The sequence below is a fragment of the Geotrypetes seraphini genome, chromosome 2 (assembly GCF_902459505.1).
Source record: "Geotrypetes seraphini chromosome 2, aGeoSer1.1, whole genome shotgun sequence".
NCBI lineage: Eukaryota > Metazoa > Chordata > Amphibia > Gymnophiona > Dermophiidae > Geotrypetes > Geotrypetes seraphini.
Genome location: NC_047085.1, coordinates 46,076,203 through 46,096,486, shown reverse-complemented (window position 1 = coordinate 46,096,486; position 20,284 = coordinate 46,076,203). Strand labels below are relative to the sequence as shown.

The window sequence follows — 20,284 nt, the reverse complement described above, 5'->3', positions numbered from 1 at the left end:
GTTCCATGCATCTACCACCCTTTCTGTAAAAAAGTATTTCCTTAGATTACTCCAGAGCCTATCACCTCTTAACTTCATCCTATGTCTTCTCATTCCAGAGCTTCCTTTCAAATGAAAGAGACTCGATTCATGCACATTTACGCCACGTATGTATTTAAATGTCTCTATCATATCTCTCATCTCCTGCCTTTCCTCTAAGGTATACATATTGAGATCTTTAAGCCTGTCTCCATACGCCTTATGACGAAGACTACACACCATTTTAGTAGCCTTCCTCTGAACTGACTCCATCTTGTTTATATCTTTTTGAAGGTGCGGCCTTCAGAATTGTACACAATATTCTAAATGAGGTCTCACCAGGGTCTTATACAGGGGCATCAATGCCTCCTTTTACTTACTGGCTAGGGTTATGAGACGTCTGGATTGCCCCGGACATGTTCTTCTTTTGAGGACATGTCTGGGGATCCGGACAGTTTTTCAAAACCCGTCACTTTGTATGGGTTTTGAAAAGCTTCCAACAAATCACTGTCGGGCAGGAGGTCATGCGTGGATGCCCTCCTAGCCGACAAGAGCAGGCAACGGCGGGGGGGGGGGTGTATGTGTGTACTTGTACTGAGCTCAAAACGGTATAGAAAATTTAATAAATAATTATATGCGTCTGTACAATGCTCCAGGCATCTAAAAGTGATACAGAACTGATACGCAGTAGTTTCAGTCAAAAGTTCAGCAGGATCCATGTTATCACTTTGGGGAGAGTCATTAGTAGGATTGGGTGGAATGGGAAGCATGAGGTGGAATCAACAGCAACCAATAAAACACATCTGTTTGCTGCCTTTTAGGTGTGCCAGTTTGTGGTCTGTGTGAACGGACTCAACGTCCTCCATGTCGACTACAAGACAGTGAGCAACCTCATTCTGACCGGCCCTCGAACTATCGTCATGGAAGTGATGGAGGAGCTGGACTTATGAGGAAGACAGGGCGAAAAGGAGACGCCAAATCATTTCTGTTTTATGCATAAGCCCAGGCGCCACGGTAAACGTGGCTCACACTTCTGATTATCCGCAATAATGATGAAGAAATTTGAAAGTGAAAACTTTGCATCAATTTTACGCCGACCTTGGAAAATGTAAATTTGGCTGTTGTACTGCACAATCTGATTGTTGCTCTAGTCTAGTAGAACTTAGATGCATAAATATGGTGTGTTTTATGTAGGAACTGTTTGAACTTGAGAGACAGTGATTAAGTGGGATATGTTACCCGAAGCTGGTAATTTCCCTGAAAGCTATGATTCTTTTCAAAGAAAGAACTGCTTTTCCTGTGTGCATGAAAAACCTAGAATGCCTCTGTCATGCATTTCTCACTCGGTTGCCTTCATTGCCCCCTTTGACTGTCACCCAGGGGGGCTAACCTGATCTTTATATGGACTCATGCTTGTTACAGACATAGACAGTGGAATGGGATGGGCCACAGTGGCCATGGCGTCGACAACATTTTGCCCGGTACATAAGCAACTAGAGAGCTGGGGGGAGGCTGGAGATTGGTTGTTTGGCCTCTCTGCTCCACTGCCCCTGGCCACAGAAGAATTAGTGCCTGCCAACTTCCACTGTGTCCACATAGACTGGAAAGTACCAATCAAAATTCCATTCCCTGCGGTCTGCTGCTGTGTACTTAGCAGAATTGAGTTCATAAATGCAAGACCCTGTTAGGGACTTCAGGCAGGACACTGGAGGGCAACTGTTTGCAGACTGATAACAGCAGCTTTTTATGGCTCTGCTCAAGTATGCAGTGCTGTCCGCTAACGTTTTGTGTCTGCTGAGTCTCATCAGGCTGAGTGTATGTAATTCCATGGCAGCTGTATGTCATTCGACTGAGCCACCCATGGCCCTGTTGTGGCCAGTAGCGAGACGCAAAGACAGATTTGGTGCAGTTCTGTAAGTCTGGTCTCTCCTTTTAGTTGCCCCAGTGCTGTATGGTTAAAAGAGCCTATTTTATGACAGCATCTGGGCCAGATTCCATTTCAGAATACCAGTATAACCTAGCAATCAGCGCGTCTGCAGTTACACCTGCCATAGACCTGACAGAATTGCGGGTGCCTCTGTAAATTCCCCATGTAAATGGCAGCACTGCACAAGAGGGCCAGGTGAATTTCTCTCTTGTATTTATGTGCTATGCCACTTCACATGCCACCATCACATTTACCCGCAACAGTGCTGGTATTCTGTATATTTACTGGTGCATAAATGCATATGCCCAGTTACAGAATTGCCCTTTTCTATGGACAACACTGTATATATATTTTGGACTGGATTCTAAACATGGTGCCTCCAAAAAATCGGTGCTGAAAAAAAAAAAACCTGCTGAGTGATATTCTATAAAGTAAAATATGGTACAAATCCTCATGCCTAAATTAGGCACGGATCTCCCTTATTGTAGAACAATGTGTGTAAATTCTAGGAATGTCCCCGATCCACCTATGACCCTCCCATCTCTGTGCCCCCTTTTTGGACTCACCTATACAATTTAGGTGCAGATCCCATACCTAAATTTATGCATGTAACTTTTCATTAAATCGAATTAGAACTAGTAATTGTTAAGATGCCAATTGTATTAGTGCTAATTGGCTCATTATTCAATTAAGTTGCATGCAGAATTTGTGTGAACAACCAACAAAGCGCTATATATGGAATCCGGAGGGTATGTGTATTTAAAAAGATTGAGCTTTTATTTTTTAGCTAGTAATAAGGAGTTTTAGCATAGGAATAAGCTTTAGTAAATGAATCTTGCCTTGATGAATGAAATTAATCACATAGCTGAAAACTGATTTAAAAAATGGACTGATTGAGTTTTGGAAAAGTGCTCTTCAGTTGGAACTCCAATCTCAAGGTTCATCCTGATTTGTAGTTCAGTGATCTACAAATCTACAGTGTAGGTCATTCATCCTGCTTATTTTGTGATGTGATACCAGAATATAAATCTTTTTTGTACAAAAAATAATTGATGTATCATAAACATTTTTATGGCTAGTAACCTGGAGAGGTTCCCACACACTTTTCAGGTTACCTAGCACACCTGAATGTAAGTCACCTGAAGCTACTACTGGAAAAAATATGAGCAAAATCCAAATAAAGTAATCTGACTTTTTCAGGTCTCTGATGTGCCATAGATAATGAGATAGAATTATTGCCAAATGTTTAAAAATTCAGATATATTAATAAAAGGTTTGGCACTTTACCCAAAAAAGTTTAAACTTTTAAATATGTTGAAACTAGGGCTGTCAAAACAAAGAAATTGACCCTGGAAGATCCACAGAGAAGAAAATCCAAGAGAAACCCAAAAACACTGTGGAGTGACGATGTTCCTGAAATGGACTTTATTGAAAATTAAAAGTTCCAAAAGTCAACGTGAACAATCCACATAAAAGTAAAATAATCCACATAAAAACTTTAAGGACCTAGTCCGCTGAGAGTGTAGGACCCAGTCCGCTGAGAGCATAAGAATAGTTTAATTTCTAAGGGCTGATGACGAGGTGTGTAAAGCTCAGTGCAATGAGAGTAATTGAGCACTGAGTGACACCGCTGAAGCCTGAAAAGATTATGAAATGTTTTAAGTTAGGCATTCTTAATAGGTGCCTAAGGGGCTCATAATCAAAAGCGAAATACTTCCCAAAACCCACCCAAGTCGGTACCTGGATGACCTAAAAGATAGGTCGTTCAAGTGCCGATAATCGAAACGGCTTTTTGGACATATCCAAGGACTTTTTAGGCCTCAGAATCCTACTGTGCGCTCAAAGCTCAAAGGGATAGATTTGGAGGAGTGGTTAGGGCAGGAGGTGGGCGGGATGTGGGCCGACCTAGATTTACTCGTCCTGCAGAGATAATCGAAAGTTTGACGAGACTTCTTGGCTAGAACTTATATGCTGTGACTTAGGCGATCTAAAATCAGGTATAAGTGCCCAAAAGGTATCGAAAGTGACCAGATAACCACTGCAGAGACCAAGTAAAGATCCCTGTGTCCACTGACCCTGTTGCACCCCCACAAAGATTGGAATAAAAACATACATACCTGTCACTGGAGCTGCACAGAGGTGGCTTAACGAACCATAGAAAGGAGGACACAGGCTCATAAGCTACTCTAACCACTACATTCATGATAGAAACTGTGAGCCTACCAAAACCCTACTGTACTGCCATATAGGTGCCACATGCATCCATAAGAGTTATTGGGGTTGTAGACAGGTGGGTATAGTGCAGTGGTCTCAAAGTCGCGGCCCAGGGGCCACATGCAGCCTGCCAGGTACTATTTTGCGGCCTGCAATCTGTACTAGTGTTGTCTGTACTAGTGCTAACCGCTCTTTGCAGCGTCCTTCGGCTTTCCCCCTGGCCTCCCGCTCTTACCTTCAGATAATTACCGCAGCCTGCAGAGAGGATTGTCAGTGCTGTAGCGATCCTTGCAGGCTGCCGTCATTTTCAGCAGCATGTTCCCTCTCTTGCGATCCTGCCCCTGATGTCAGAGGAGGGGGTGGGACAGCAGCAGAGGAAATGTGCTGCGGAGGCCGATGGCAGCCTGCAAGGAACGCTACAGCATCAGCAATCTTCTCTGCAAGCTGTGGTAATTAGCTGAAATAAAGACCGGGAGGCCAAGGGGGAAGTTGGAGGATGCTGCAAAGAAGGGGGGGGGGGAACATGCAGGCTTTCAGGGAGTGGGGGGAAGATTTATAAACTATAAAGAGTTTTACCTCATGCAAAATTGTCATTTTTTTAATAAGACATTAACTATTTTTTCTGCGACCCTCCAAGTACCTACAAATCCAAAATGTGGCCCTGCAAAGGGTTTGAGTTTGAGACCACTGGTATAGTGGGTGTTTTGGGAGCCTCACAATGACCTGCAAGGGAGTTCTGGTGAGATGTTTATGTGGCACCCTTTTTGTAAAGTTCACAGCAAATACAAGAAAATTTTAATACAAAATTGGTTTCCAAAGCAATCATTCTCGGTCGGTAGGTCAAGAAGCATATTGAGCTCTTACTATTGGTGGAAGTGCCTCAACTGGAATCTTAAGGACCTCCTTCAAATATCGTCTCACCAAGTCCACCGCTGAAATCGGGGACTTGGGAAAATGTAAGAATCTCAAGTTATTCCTTCTTAATTGATTTTCCAGATATTCAAACTTTCGATGGGTTAGAGTCTTATCTTTCACCAAAGCTACTCCCAAATTCTGTACCTCCTCTACTTTCTGCACCAAAGATGTTACTTTCTCCAGTTGTTGAACTAAGCCCTGGGACTGAGAAGCAATTTGTTCTGAAACATTTTTCATTTCACCTCCTATTTTATCCACTCTTCTCAGAAAAGAGGAATTTAAGTCCTATATGGCTTCCCATAGTACCTCTAAGGTTATGACTGCTGGCTTCCTACTTCTTACACCTGCACAACTCTTGGAAGGTTCTTTACCCCCACATGCCCCACTCACAGTTACAGTTGGATCCAATGGCTGTGGAGTGGATACCCTCACCGACACACCTGGCTGTGAGGAGGAAAACTCTATTGGAGAGAGGTTCCCGGACAGCGACAATGAAGCTTGAATTCCTTCCTACGCTGGCACTCTCCATCCAGCAGACTCCTTCCAGGTTGCAGGAGGGCCGCTCTACTTTCGGGACTCAATGAAATCCCGTTACCGCTGGCGCAGCTCACACGCATTCCTTGTGCGTACTGCACTTGCTCAGAAGAGACAACTAACGCGGTTTCAGTCGGCATTTTAAATCCCTCCAAGGTAGCTTGTTTCATCGGTGGTACTTGGCTAGCCACCAGGGCTTGAGCTTTCGCCGTTCCCTTTCTCTTGCCCATTTTCCCAGCAAGAGAACCGATGCTCTCGCCACCACGGAGCACCTGAGAAGCAGACCACTGCAGCCTCTCAGCAAGACGCCATCTTGGATCCTCTCATGAGAAAATTTGTCAAAAGCTTTATGAGAATATGACCAAAATTAATAATGTTATCCACAAATCTGTATCAAAAAGTTATTATATCGCACCATGTTTCAATATATACTTCTCCCTCCGTATCCACGGGGGTTAGGGGCAGAGCCGGCCCACAAATATTAAAAAACTGTGAATAATATTCTGGCCAGCTCTGACCCACCCCCTCCCCCCACATCCCTTAAACCTTACCTGGTGGTCTAGCGGGTTTTTGGAGCAGGAGCGATCTTCCTACGCTCCTGCCCCGTGCAGATCACTCATAGGAAATGGTTGCCGTGAGCACCCATCGTAGTCTTGAGGTGCGATTCTCTCAAGGACTTTTAGGTGCCTATAATTTAGGCCTTTAAAACCTTGGCCTATATTACAGGTGCTTAAGTTTAAGTTAGGCACGATTCTGTAATAGGTGCCTCAATATCTCTCCTTGCTTCTCTCTCCTTATACACCTCCCAGAGAACTCCGTTCCTCAGATAAGTCGCTCTTAGCGTTACCCTTCTCCTCCACTGCCAGTTCCAGACTTTATTCCTTTCATATCTGCCCCTATGCCTGAAATAAATTACCCGAGTTTGTCCGTCAATCCCCTTCCCTTCCTGTGTTTAAAAGCAGACTGAAAACCCACCTTTTTGATACTCCTCTGCCCTCCATCCCAGCCAGCTGATTAACCGTTCCCCTTAACTGTATCCATGACATCCAGTTTGTCTGTCTTGTCTGCTTACATTGTAAGCCCTTTCGAGCAGGGACTGTCTCCTTCATGACTGTACAGCGCTGTGTATGTCTGTTAGCGCTATAGAAATACTGTAGTTCATAGTAATAGTAGTAGTGTGAAGAGTTTCAGTCTTTGGGAAGCAGAGCTGAGAATGTGATGTCACAATGCCTCAGTCCACCAATAAGAGTCAACCTCATCAGTGACGTCACAATGGCTTGATTGTCCTGTACTCCCCTCTGCCCTCCAACCCAGCCAGCAGATTAACTGTTCCCCTTAACTGTATCCATGACATCCTGTTTGTCTGTCTTGGCTGTTTAGATTGTAAGCTCTTTCGAGCAGGGACTGTTTTCTTCTTCTTTGTGACTCTGTGCATTGCTGCGTGCATCTGGTAGCGCTATAGAAATAATTAATAGTAGTAAGCATGATTGACAAGAAACAGGTACCTATATTATAGGTGTCTATCTTTTTAAATGCCATTTACAGAATTTCCCCCTTGGTGCTTTTCTTCTGGTCTGCATCCTTATTGCTTTAACAATCCGATAAAGAAGCTGCTTCCATATATTGTAACCCCCGATGAATAAATATCCCTCCAAAAATCAGAGCTTCAGAGTTTAATAAGCTCCCTTTGTTTAGCTTCAGCAAGCGATTACCTTGACGACCTTAACTCCTTTTCTTATCTCACCATCTCTAGTTTAAACACCACGTGTTAGAAAGTAAATGTTTGAATTTGTCAGCTGATCATCACAGGCTTGTGCTGACTCACCAGAGCTCAGCCTTTACCAGTGTTGCGCTGCCAGAGTATAAAAGTGATTTATTGCAGTGTTTCTCAACTGGGTCCTGGAGTACCTCCTTGCCAGTCAGGTTTTCAGGATATCCACATTGAATTTGCATACACTGCCTCCATTATATGCAAATTTCTTTCATGCATATTCATTGTGGATATCTTGAAAAGCTGACTGGCAAGGGGGTACTCCAGGACCGAGTGTGTGGTGCAGGGGTTAGAGATACAGCCTCAGCACCCTGAAGCTGTGGGTTCAAAATCCCTCACTGCTCCTTGTAACCCTTGGCAAGTCACTTAATCCTCTCATTGTCCCAGGTACACTATATAGAGTTTGAACCCACTGGGACAGATAGGGAAATATGATAAAGTACCTGAATATAAACCACTTAGAATATAAGTGGTATATAAATAAATAAATAAATAAATAAATAAATAAATGAAATGATTTATTGTATGCAAGAAGTCAAGTTTCAGGCCCAGATGCACAAAGCTCCGACCCACACCACAGGTAAAAAATACTATGGCGGAAGCAATCTTTTTTTTTTACTAGTGATGCTCAGCACGATAGAAACAAATTACATGCAAGCTATTCGTGCAGAGAATCACCAATAAAAGGGGGGGGGGGGGAACTGTGGCTGGCGCTTGCTCAGAAGAACAATGGCTAGACACAGCTCCTCTCCCTACCCCAACCCTCCTGTCAAAAAAAAAAAATAAATACATGCCCCCCACTGCTGCTCTCCTTGCAGGCTGAGCTGATAGTAACATAGTAGATGACGGCAGATAAAGACCCGAATGGTCCATCCAGTCTGCCCAACCTGATTCAATTTAAATTTTTTAAATTTTTTCTTCTTAGCAATTTCTGGGCAAGAATCCAAAACTTTACCCGGTACTGTGCTTGGGTTCCAACTGCCGAAATCAGCATCAGCTGAGCCTGCAGGACTCTCCGAAGTTCAGCTGTCAGGAAGAGCCCCCAATTTTCGCCTCTCACCCTGAGACCTCCAGATAGCACACCCCCCCCCAACACCCACCTTTAAATTGAATGGGCATGGAAATCTTTTGTGCATCTGGGCCTCAGAAGCTCCAACCACTCGATTCATGGAGTCAGGAGCTTAAAAAAGAGGGGTATGGTGTTAAAATGAAGAAATATACTGTAGGTGCATATTGATTTTCAGCCTCAGGCCCAGTTGCACAAAACATTTCCTCACAAGTAAAACTGGTTTTAACCAGTCTTACTTCCGATGCTCTAAAACAGTGTTCTTCAACCTTTTGATACCTACACTACCCACACTACCCACACTACCGAAAGGATGTGCTGAGGATCGAGTCGGTTCAGTGAACGGCCACCAGGATGGTCTTGGGGCTCAAGGATCTCACGTATGAAGAAAGATTTAAAAAATTGCGGCTGTACTCACTTGAGGAAAGAAGAGAACGGGGAGATATGATTGAAACATATAAGTACATCATGGGACGCATCGAGTCAGAAGATGATATCTTCTGGCTCATGGGACCCTCGACCACCAGAGGGCATCCGCTGAAGATCAGGGGAGGGAAGTTTCATGGCGACTCCAGGAAGTACTTCTTCACCGAAAGAGTAGTGGATAATTGGAACAGACTCCCACTCCAGGTGATAAAGGCCAGCAGCGTGACGGATTTTAAGAGAAAATGGGATACTCACGTGGGATCTTTAAGGGAATAAATTCAGGGGAGGGGATACTTGGAATGGGCAGATTTGGTGGGCTATAGCCCTTTTCTGCTGCTTTTTTCTATGTTTCTATGGACCGGCAGAAATAAAATAATTATTTTGTGGATCGGCACTGGTCCGCGGACCGGCAGTTGAAGAACATTGGGCTAAGTCATGCCCATCTTCACTCAATCTCCGCCCCAGACCCCGCCCCCTTAATAGTACTAATTGTAACACAATTTTTTCCATTCATTTTTCATATATACACAACACATAATGGTTAACCATAAAATTAAAATACACAAAGCACACTGTATGCTTTTCAACATTCATTCCTACCAGAAAACAGATAACTCCATGCAAATGCAGAACCAAAAACTAAAAGTACTAATATTTACAAACAAACCCTAAGATGCAAGACTCTGCAAGCAGCACAACCCCAGAGGAAAAGAAAGAAATGCATTTCTTCTTGAACAGAAAAATCAATCACTAAATTAAAAAAACAGACAAATCAATCACTAAATAAAAAAAAAAATAAAAGCATTTCCCCTACCGTTGTTGTCTCTCTCCCTCCATGTGCCTTGCATTCTGGCCTGCCCCCCGTTGTTATTTTTGGGCCGGTTCATGGTGCGATCAACGCAACGTCTTTGGACTGGCTCCCTGAGTGCTGCATTGCAAAAAGCTGTGGGCAGCGTCCTGCGCCTCATTTGGAAGCCTTCCCTCTGATGTTGCAATGTCAGAGAGGCTTCCAGTTCAGCCGCAGTACACGGGTAGGAGCCTTTTCCAATGGCTTTGTGCTTTGCAGCCCTCAGGGAGCCGGCCCAAAGATGCGTTGATCGCACCGTGGACCGGTGGCTGAAGAATGCTGACTTGACCCGATGGATGTGCCGGCCCTGTGGACTGGCAGAAAATTTCTATGGACCGGCAGTTGAAGAACACTGCTCTAAAGGGTTCTCCGTGGCAGCTACTGATCATCAGTGGCAGCCACCGAGAATCTTAAGCTACTGCATTACAATGAGCTCATTGGCTATGTTAGCAGTATAATAAAGTTTTTTAATAAACATAAACATTAGCATTCTAATGAGCACTCCATGTAATACAGAGCTGGGAATCACATTGTTTCCTGTGCAAACTTTAACGGGCTTTAATGAAAGGGTCTGTAGACTTACTTTCCTGTCAATGTTTGTCTCAGGCACTGACAGGACAATAAGGCTATGACAGCAGACCCTGCTGATTTTGGCACCAATGGCCCATTAAAAACAAACAAAAAAAATCTTTGGTTCCCTCTCTCCCTCTGATTCCCCCCCCGCCCAAATTCATGGCCTCCACACATAAAAGACCCTCCCCCAAGACCCTCACACCCACTCTTTAAAAACCTGGTGAACCCTCCCCCCAATACCCCAGTAATTTTGGAGCGTTAAAGGTCACCGCTTCATATCATGCATCACCAGGCAATGTCTGGGTATCGCCCTGAGTGCTCGTTTTAAAATTAATGACCTCATTGTACTACATTTACATAGTATTATCAAAGAATTCTATGAAGCGGTTTTGCATCGCTCGTTAAATGAAATGTAATTGTAATGTAATTTATTTCTTATATACCGCTAAACTCCGTTAGGATTCTAAGCGGTTTACAGAAAAATAGACAATAGAGTGCATTAAAATTATAAGTAAAATAGGTACCGTACTTAGAAATTCCCTTCCTGTCCCGAAGGCTCACAATCTAACTAAAGTACCTGGAAAAATGACAATTAGTAGAGTAATGAAGAAATAAAATAGAGAATAGATGAGAAAAATAAGAAAATAAACATTCTAATAAGACTACAACGATCTAAAGGACTTTGAAAGGTTGAAAAAAGAGGGGAGATAAGAATAGATGCAGAGGGAGAACCGTTGAAGCAATAAAAGCACGGCAAGTTTACATCAGGGCCTCAGAGCCATCCTTACCAAGCAATGCACTAAGGAGTTACCAAATTTAATACTTGTGTTATAATATCAAATATAGAAAATACTCCACAAGTTAATAAATACACCCAAAACTTTTTATAGAAAAAATATAGAAATAAAGTGCAGCAAGTGCTTATAAATAATAATAACTTTATTTTTATATACTGCCATACCACAAACAGTTCTAAGCGTTTTACAGGGGAAGAGACTGTATACAGACAGCGACATTATAGAGAACTTTCAAAATTACATTGGCATGTTAAGTTTATTCAAGTTTATCTGGAATACTCTCCCTTTATATATTAGAAATATCAAAGACCTCGCTTTATTTAAAACCAACTTAAAAACATTTCTCTTTAAAGCTTCTTTCAATCTGTAAAAAAGGAACGTTTTCCTTGACAATTTAAAATAATAAAAGAGAAAAGTTTTTACTTTTTTTTAAAAACCCCATCCCTAATGTTTTTTCCCATCCTTTACTATTTTCTTCTCTTCCCATTGGGAACCCAACAAATTTGTAACTTTCATTCCCTTATGTTCTTTCCCATTATTCCAGTTTTGTCCAAATTGTGAGTCTGCATTAACCCTGTATTTTTTGTTTTTTCTTTATATTTTTACTTTTTATTTAATTGTTTTATCCCTATTATACTGTTATGTAATTCGCTTAGAATTTATTAGGCGAACCATTAAATCTAAATAAACTTGAAACTTGAAGTGTTTTGGAAGGACAGATCACCAACCAAAAAGTGCTTTAAACTAAAGTACAATTGCAAGTACTAGCGCTGGTTGTGTATAAGGACCATCATGGCACTCGAGTGTCCCTTACACCGCCCTCAAGATCGCTATAGCAAATTTTAAATACTATATTGTACAAGCGCAGGAGAAACATGGAAACATCGCCTTCCCTTTTATGAAATTAAAATCAACTCAAGATAAGTGTTTCATTCAGTATGCTATATGTCAATATGGGGCTCCTTTTACTAAGCTGCGTTAGCATTTTTACCACGCGCCAAACCCACGCTACGCGGCTAGAACTAACGCCAGCTCAATGCCGGCGTTAAGGTCTAGCGCGCGGGGCAATTTAGCGCACGCTATTCCGCGCGTTAAAGCCCTAATGCGGCTTAGTAAAAGGAGCCCATAGTATTTAAAGTTTGCTATAGTGATCTTGAGGGCGGTATAAGGGACAGTCGGGTGCCATGATGGTCCCTATACACAACCAGCCCTAGTACTTGCAATTGTACTTTAAAGCACTTTTTGGTTGGTGATCTGAGCACTTTATAAGCACTTTGCTGCACTTTATTTCTGTATTTTTTTTGTATAAAATTTTTTTTTTGTATTTATTAACCTGTGGAGTACATATGTATTTACCCTGGTTTTCCCCTTGGCTTTGCTATTTTAACATTTCTTAAGCACCTGGTAAAGTGAAGAGAGAATTATCTGCTTCCCCTTTCACCAGGCAGCATACCACAGGTTTTTAATTTAAACAAGCTAATCTGTGTATATGTTAAAAAAAAAGCTGTCAGTAGCTTCTTGCACATTGATTGTTATGTCTTCAAGGGCCTCTGGGGAGAACATAAACACATTAGAGAGAAAAAAAAAAAGCAAACATATGTGTCTATGAATGAATGGTTTTGCTTTCAAATTCCTGGATATTATAGTCTGGGAATCTTCGGAGTTCCCAAAGACAAGAACACTGTGTTGTTTCTTTCTCCACTTAAACACTATTGTAAATTGGAGGGGTTGGGTTTTCCCATGAACTTAAATCATCCCAGTTTGGCTGAGGTCCACCTAATTTTGTGTCTCCAGTGAGGGGATACAGCATTAATCCCCCATGTTATGCAAGTTCTGAGTTTTGCTCAAAAAGTCAATAGGGATCTATCTGAGCTCAGAGATGAGAATCAGCCCAGTGGTTCCGTGGCATTGATGCGCAGTAGGGATGTGGCATAGGTCAAACATGTTAAACTGATTTTGCACACTTCAAATTCTTCAGCGTGTGCTAATGGATGCAAATCTCTGCTGTACAAGGCCGTACAGAGGGATCTGTGTTTGATTCCCTGCTCAGGTCTTCCAATGTGGGTTGGCTGGTACTAGAAATGCAACAGTGACATCTAGTGGCTAGATTTAAGCCAGGGTCCCTGAAAGAAGCGAGGGACATTTTCAATAGGGCATCTAAGTCTGACTCAGGACGTCCAGAGCTGGATGTCCAAAAATCAAATCCCATAATTGAAAAGACATCCAGGAAAAGCAGGACATTTCAAAAAACATGTTCCTAAATGTCTCTAAGATCACCATAAAAAACACCGTTTCTACTGAACACCCAAGTGTTTTGATTATCGGATTTCTAAAATTTCCAACTTTAGACATACTAAAAATTTAATTATACGACCCGGAGGATGTCTAATTTAGATGGTCCATTAGTTGTATAAGAAAACGTCATTGATGATGTCAAAACACCACCATGGTAGTAACAGGACATTCCCAGCATCCTGGACGTCTATATATATCTCTGCACGTGGAATGATACCCTGGGGTTGTGGGTTCAAACCCACGCTGCTCCTTGTGACCTTGGGCAAGTCACTTAATCCCCCCATTGCCCCCAGGTACTTTAGATTGATTGTGAGCCCACCGGGACAGAAAAGGAAAACTGCTTGACTACCTGAATAAATTCATGTAAACCGTTCTGAGCTCCCCTGGGATAACAGTATAGAAAATTGAATGAATAAATAGTGTGAAAAGCTTCAGCCTCCGATAACCAGAGCTGGTATTGTGACATCATCATGCCTCATTCCACCAATGTCTAAGAGCCAACCTGATCAGTGATGTCATAATGGCTTCATTGTCCTATACTTGGCTCACTTCTACTACATTTTGATTTCTAGAGTGGTGCAGTGGTTAAAGCTACAGCCTCAGCACCCTGAAGCTGTGGACTCAAACCCACCTGCTTCTTGTGACCCTGGGCAAGTCACTTAATCCCCCATTGCCCCAGGTATATTAGATAGATTGTGAGCCCACCCCGACAGACAGGGAAAATTGCTTGAGTACCTGAATAAATTCATGTACAATCGTTCTGAGCTCCCTTGGGAGAATGGTATAGAAAATTAAATAAATAAATAGTGAGGAGTTTGTGTTTGGAGAGGAGAAAAAAATAAAAAAAAGAGACTGAGAGAGAGAGAGAGAGTGAGAGTGACATCTAGACTGTGAGATACAGAGTGAGAGACAGAGGATAAGAAAGTATGTGTGTGTGAGAGAGAGAGTGACCCTAGAGTGGGTGTGAGACAGTGAGAGTGTGTGAGTGAGTGAGAGAATCTATGAGTGAAAGAGTGTGTGATGGGGGAACGAAGGGAACCCAATTACTCCCCATGGAAGATTAGAGGCACCTCTTTCAGTTCCATGAGTGGAGGTCACCCCTCAGTGTTTCCCTGAGGGCCTGGCAGGTCATCAGGAGCACCCTCCAGAGGTGAGTGTCAGCCAGTGCATTCCACTATCTAATCCCTATACACAGGCAGCCTGTGCTCCTTAGGGCCTCAGGAGCTTTCAGGGGGCCCACATAATACCTATGGCCTCCTAATATGAGGGGACCCCAATGATGTCAGCTCCTACTAGCCCCACAACCCTCCCTGCAAGCTATTTGTCTAAGGCCATGTGTGGAGCATTGCACAGCCATGTATGTGATGGCAAGAAGGTCCATCATCATCTTCACCAACTTGTGTCTTGTAGGCACTTCAGGACACACAGGGATCTTGAGTCCATGAGGCGGGTGCATCTGAGACAGCCCTCAGAGCTCAACTTAAATACCTCACACACAATACCCCTAAAGCCTCCCTGGTCCCCATCATATCCTAGATGTGATATGCCTACCTCTTCTCTGCATCCCCAAGGACTAGGGTTACCATATGGCTCCAGAAAAAGGAGGGCGGATTGAGTCATCCGGGTTTTCCTTCCATTGAAAGCAATGGAATTAAAACCCAGATGTTTCAATCCGCCCTCCTTTTTCTGGAGCCATATGGTAACCCTGCCCAGGACCTCAGCCAGTGAAATGACATGGGAAGGATCAAGGGAGGGGGAAGACATATATTCACCAGTACCCATCAGTTTCAAAGGATACATTCTCCCACACACACATATATAGTTCATTGCTGCAGCTGCGGGAAAAAAAAAAATAAACACAGTTGCCACAAACACCAACAATGGGCATCAAACCCCCAAACCTTGGCATTGCAACGCCTTAGTAGCCCAAACTATTATGCCACATAATCAGCTGACAGCAGGGAATGGGATCAAAGGAAGTGGCGCAGTGGTTAGAACTACAGCCTTAGAATCCTGAGGCTGTGGGTTCAAATCCCTCGCTGCTCCTTGTGACCCTGGGCAATCAAGTTTCAAGTTTATTAGGATTTTATATACCGCCTATCAAGGTTATCTAAGCAGTTTTTACAATCAGGTACTCAAGCATTTTCCCTCTCTGTCCCGGTGGGCTCACAATCTATCTAATGTACCTGGGGCTATGGAGGATTAAGTGACTTGCCCAGGGTCACAAGGAGCAGCGCGGGGTTTGAACCCACAACCCCAGGGTGCTGAGGCTGTAGATCCAACCACTGCGCCACACACTCCTCACCAGGTACACTAGATAGAGTTTGAGCCTGCTGGAATAGATAGGAAAAATATGATAAAATACCTGAATATAAACCACCTAGGATATAAATGATTAAATAAATAAATTTTTTGCGGTAGGTCAAGGAATGAGGCACGGATGTCCTTTGTCTCTGCTACTTTTTTCATTGACCCTGGACCCATTTTCCTTATTTTATCATAGTTGCCCTTTCAAAAATTAAACGCCCCTAAAGTAGATTTCTTTTGCGATGTTACTCCCGGTATCAGCTCAAATTTGATCACGTTATGATCACTGTACCCAGTGGACCCAACACAGTTAATTCCTGTACTATGTTTTGCATTCCACTAAGGACCAAATCTAAAATAGGAATCTGTAGTATCCTGGCTTATTATCTTTTCCCAATTGGAGGTATGTTGGTGACAGGGCTGGCTTAACTAATGAGTGGCCCCTTACTAATTTATGCAAATAAGACCCCACAAGAAGTCAGTCCACATAACTCTGACTTCCTTTGCACCCCCCACAAGCTGCCCCAATTGTTTTCTAGAATATTCCCAGTGCTCAATTTCCATAGATACGCTAGGTGCAGTTTGATTTAACTGGCCAATATTCAAAGCGAGGCAGAAGAGACTCCAATGATATTTATGGAGATAGACCTGCTGAATATCAACACTAACTGCTTAAGCTAAAACTAGCTATTCAGTGGGTAGTCTAGGAGCAGAGACATCACATAACTGGCTATATGCCGATATTCAGCCCTAACCAGTTAAGATCATGCATTTGGGCAGTAAAAACTTGAGGGAATGGTACAGTTTAGAGCAGTGGTTCTTAATCTTGTTGGAGATACTGAACCCCACCAGTTTCATATGCGTGTTCACCGAACCCTTCTTTATTGGAAAAATAAAATATGGCCACTTTACAAATTCAAAACATAGGTATACAGTGAGGGAAAAACTAATATCAATTTTGAAAACAAAAAAGTTCTCCTATATTTCGAATAATAATAACATAATAATGAAATTTACTGCAAATCAGTGTGACTTCTGCTGTTGCCTCTCAGAGACCAGTTCAGAAATGCGCGGCTTTACCTTGGCAAGTGCCACTCTCATGCCATTTTAGCAACAAAGTCTGTTCCTTTTCTTCGTTTTTATGTCCAGCATCCTCGAAAAGGATTGCGCGCAAAGATATGTTGTAACAAACGGTATGAAAATTTCCAGAGCTTTCTTAGCAATAACAGGGTACGTTACCAATGGTTGACACCAAAACGTTGAGAGCGTTGTTGTTCTGAAGAGTTGCTGTTGAACCTGGCTCTGCTGAATTTCAAAGATTTCATCGAGGTATTGACATCTGTTGTCTCAACACTAAACATGAACGGCTGTCTCACCCATGCTGGATATGACTCTCTTGTAGGGAAGTATACGTCGAGAGACTTTGCAAGCTCATCTAAGTGTGTGGCAATAGTTTGCTTCAGTTCCGCGGGTACAGAAATGTCTCCAATTCCAGATACATCTTTGATCTTACTTACACAGTTGTCTAGCAGGGGAAAGTTTGCGAAGTTATCGTTTTCTGTTCGTCGTTTCCATAATGGTAGCTTTTTTTTTAAAAGCTTTCAGGTTTTCTTCCGCTTCGATGATGTTGACTCCACCACCCTGCATCTGCTTATTGAGATGATTGAGAGCTGCAAAGATATCAGCCATGTACGCTAAAATGAGAATGAACTCAGAATTTTTGAAGCAATCTGCATGACAATGTTGCTGCTCTTGCAAAAACAGAGCTAATTCCACACGCATGGCAAAAACATGATTCAGCACCTGTCCCCGGGATAACCACCGAACGTTAGAATGGTACAGAAGTACCTCGAATTCAGATCCCATTTCTTTACACAGCTCCTTGAAGATGCGGTGCTTCAGAGCATTATTTCGCACATAGTTCACGCATTCCACAACAATTTTTAAAACTTCTGCCAGTTTTGGAGGCAAGTTTTTTGTTGCCAACGCATGCCTGTGCAGAATGCAATGTGTAACAATGATGTGTGGTGCATCGGCATTCACTAGCGCACCAAAACCGGACTTTCTTCCGAGCATGGCTCTTGCTCCGTCCGAACAAACTGCAGAAACCATGTCCCACAAAAGATTGTTGTCTTTGAAGAAGTCATCCACAAGTTTCTTCACATCAGTTGCCTTAGTTGTTGTTGTAAGAGGCTTACAAAATAAAAAATCTTCCTTTATCACGTCGTCTTTCACATAGCGCACGAATACTGCAAGCTGGCTAAGATTGGAAACGTCTGTGGTCTCGTCGAGTTGAAGGCTGAATTTTGCCGGGCTTGAAATCAGATCTGCAACTACTTGAGCCAAGATGTCTTTGCTCATGTCCTCTATTCTGTTGCTGATGATGTCATTTGAAAGAGGAATTTCAGATAACTGAACTTCAGCCGCTTTTCCCAGCATGATATTCGCCATCTTCAACACAGCTGGTTTTATGAGTGTTTCACCAATGGTGTGTGGTTTGCCCTGCTTTGCGATCAGGTAAGCAACTTCGTACGATGCTGTGAGGATCGGTTTGTTGATGGGTACAAAGCCGAGAACAGGCAGAGTAGCTTTTTCATCGAATCTTGCTCTCTTCACCTTGAATTCAGCGAGCGTTGTGTTCTTGTATTTTCCATCTCCATGCAGCTTAAGGAAGTGTTCCCTTAGTTTTGCCGGAGCTAGACTAGAATTACTCAACTTAGCATTGCAAATCATGCAATTAGGATGCTAACTCCCATCACGTTCCGTTATACATGTGAATCCATATTGTACATATTCGTCCGACCACTTTCGTATTTTGCTCGACATAGTTAGTAAGGGATTAAAATATTAAGATAGGTATCACACGACGTACCATCACAACAGTTACAATTCGACTACTGTGCGCATCAAATCCCCTGCAGCACAGATAGGCCAAGCGATGTTGCGTGATCACCTGCAGCCAATTATGGACAGGGGCGTATCATCACGAATCATAAGCGCTTCGGTCACGTTCAATCATCTATCAGTTAAATCACAAATTTTGATCAGGAATTGATTGATGTATATAAGGCGTTAGTTACAGATTGATAGATCAAGAAACCGAGTACACGATCAGTCTTGATCAAAATCATTGAATAACTGATAGATGATTGAACATGACCGAAGCGCTATATGAGTCGGAGGTGTGTTTTGACCTCCGCTGAACCCGCGAGACTGACTCACCGAACCCCTGGGGTTCGGTCGAACCCAGGTTAAGAACAACTGGTTTAGAGGGTGAAGAACTTTTGTGCATGAAAGAGGAGTGGGACTTAGGAGTGACAGTATGTGATGATCTTAAGGTGGTCAAACAGGTTTAAAAGGCAACGGTGAAAGCTAGAGGATGCTTGGGTGCACAGGGAGAGGAATGGCCAGTAGGAAAAAGGAGGTATTGATGCCCCTGTATAAGACTCTGGTGAGACCTCATTTAGAATATTGTGCACAATTCTGGAGACCTCACCTTCAAAAAGATATAAACAGGATGGGGTTAGTCCAGAGGAAGGCTACTAAAATGATTGGTGGTCTTTGTCATAAGGCATGTGGGTCAGACTTAAAGATCTCAATATGTATACTTTGGAGGAAAGATGGGAGATATGATATTGAAATACCTACTTGGCATAAATGTGCATGAGGTGAATCTCCTTCAATTGAAAGGAAACTCTGGAATGAGGGGGCATAGGCTAAAGGTGAAAGGGGACAGATTCAGAAGTAACTTCAGAAAATACTTTTTCACAGAAATAATAGTGAATGCTTGGAACTACTTCATGGTGCAGGTGGTGGAGACAAAAAGTGTATATGAATTCAAAAAAGCTTGGGACATGTATGTTGAATCTCTAAGGAAGAGGAAGGTATAGTAAATGGCATGGTTAGGCAGATTAGATAGATCATACAGTATTTATCTACCTTCATTTTTCTAGGTTTCTCTATATTTAAATAGGACTCCGTAGTTCTATTTTGGCTGCTTTATATGTTGGGCCATATTCAATGCTGGTACCTGGACATGATCTGGCATTGATCAAGACGTAGCCGGTGGTGGCAAAAATGTTGCTGACCACCGCTAGCTGAATATTTATTTATTTATATATATATACACCACATATATCCTTACGTGGTTTACATTCAGGTACTTAATCATTTAGCTCGTAAGGGTCAAATTTCCAAGCAATTTAAACGGCCAGTAGCTTAAATCGCTTGGTCAGGCTTAATTGAGGATATTCAGTGGCATCTAACCAGTGCTGCTGAACATTCCCACTAACTGGCAAGATTAGGGATGGGCTGGTGATGGAATTTGGGTGGCGCAGCATCTAGCCACTTACCAGCAATATTCATTCCACTAACTGGTTAAGTAACCACAAAAAGTTAGACCATAAAAAAGACTGCCCTCTATGTGGTGAGGTTAACCAGACACTGATCTGAATATCGACCAGTGCCCAGTTCACCTTCAGGTGATGGCCAATAAGGTTCAGCAGACCTCCATCCAATCCACCCCCTCAACTTGAGATACCTCTTGTCTCCCTTCCCATCCTCCCTGAAGAAAATCTAAGGTGGCTCCAGGCCT

At 42.7% G+C, this 20,284-nt stretch overlaps 1 protein-coding gene across 5 annotated transcripts in view; it reads left to right on the top strand.

The window, feature by feature from the left end:
- The window catches only part of DEPTOR (DEP domain containing MTOR interacting protein), a 111,900-nt gene extending 108,758 nt beyond the window's left edge, over positions 1–3,142 (top strand). For 3 of the 5 annotated variants that reach the window (XM_033933071.1, XM_033933073.1, XM_033933070.1), the window contains exons 10-11: positions 99–146; positions 840–3,142. In XM_033933071.1, coding sequence (XP_033788962.1) covers positions 99–146; positions 840–968 — 177 coding nt within the window. In that variant the 3' untranslated portion in view covers positions 969–3,142. The remainder of the gene's footprint in view (positions 1–98; positions 147–839) is intronic. The other 2 variants (XM_033933075.1, XM_033933074.1) reach the window with 1 other exon arrangement.
- The last annotated feature ends 17,142 nt before the right edge of the window (positions 3,143–20,284 follow it).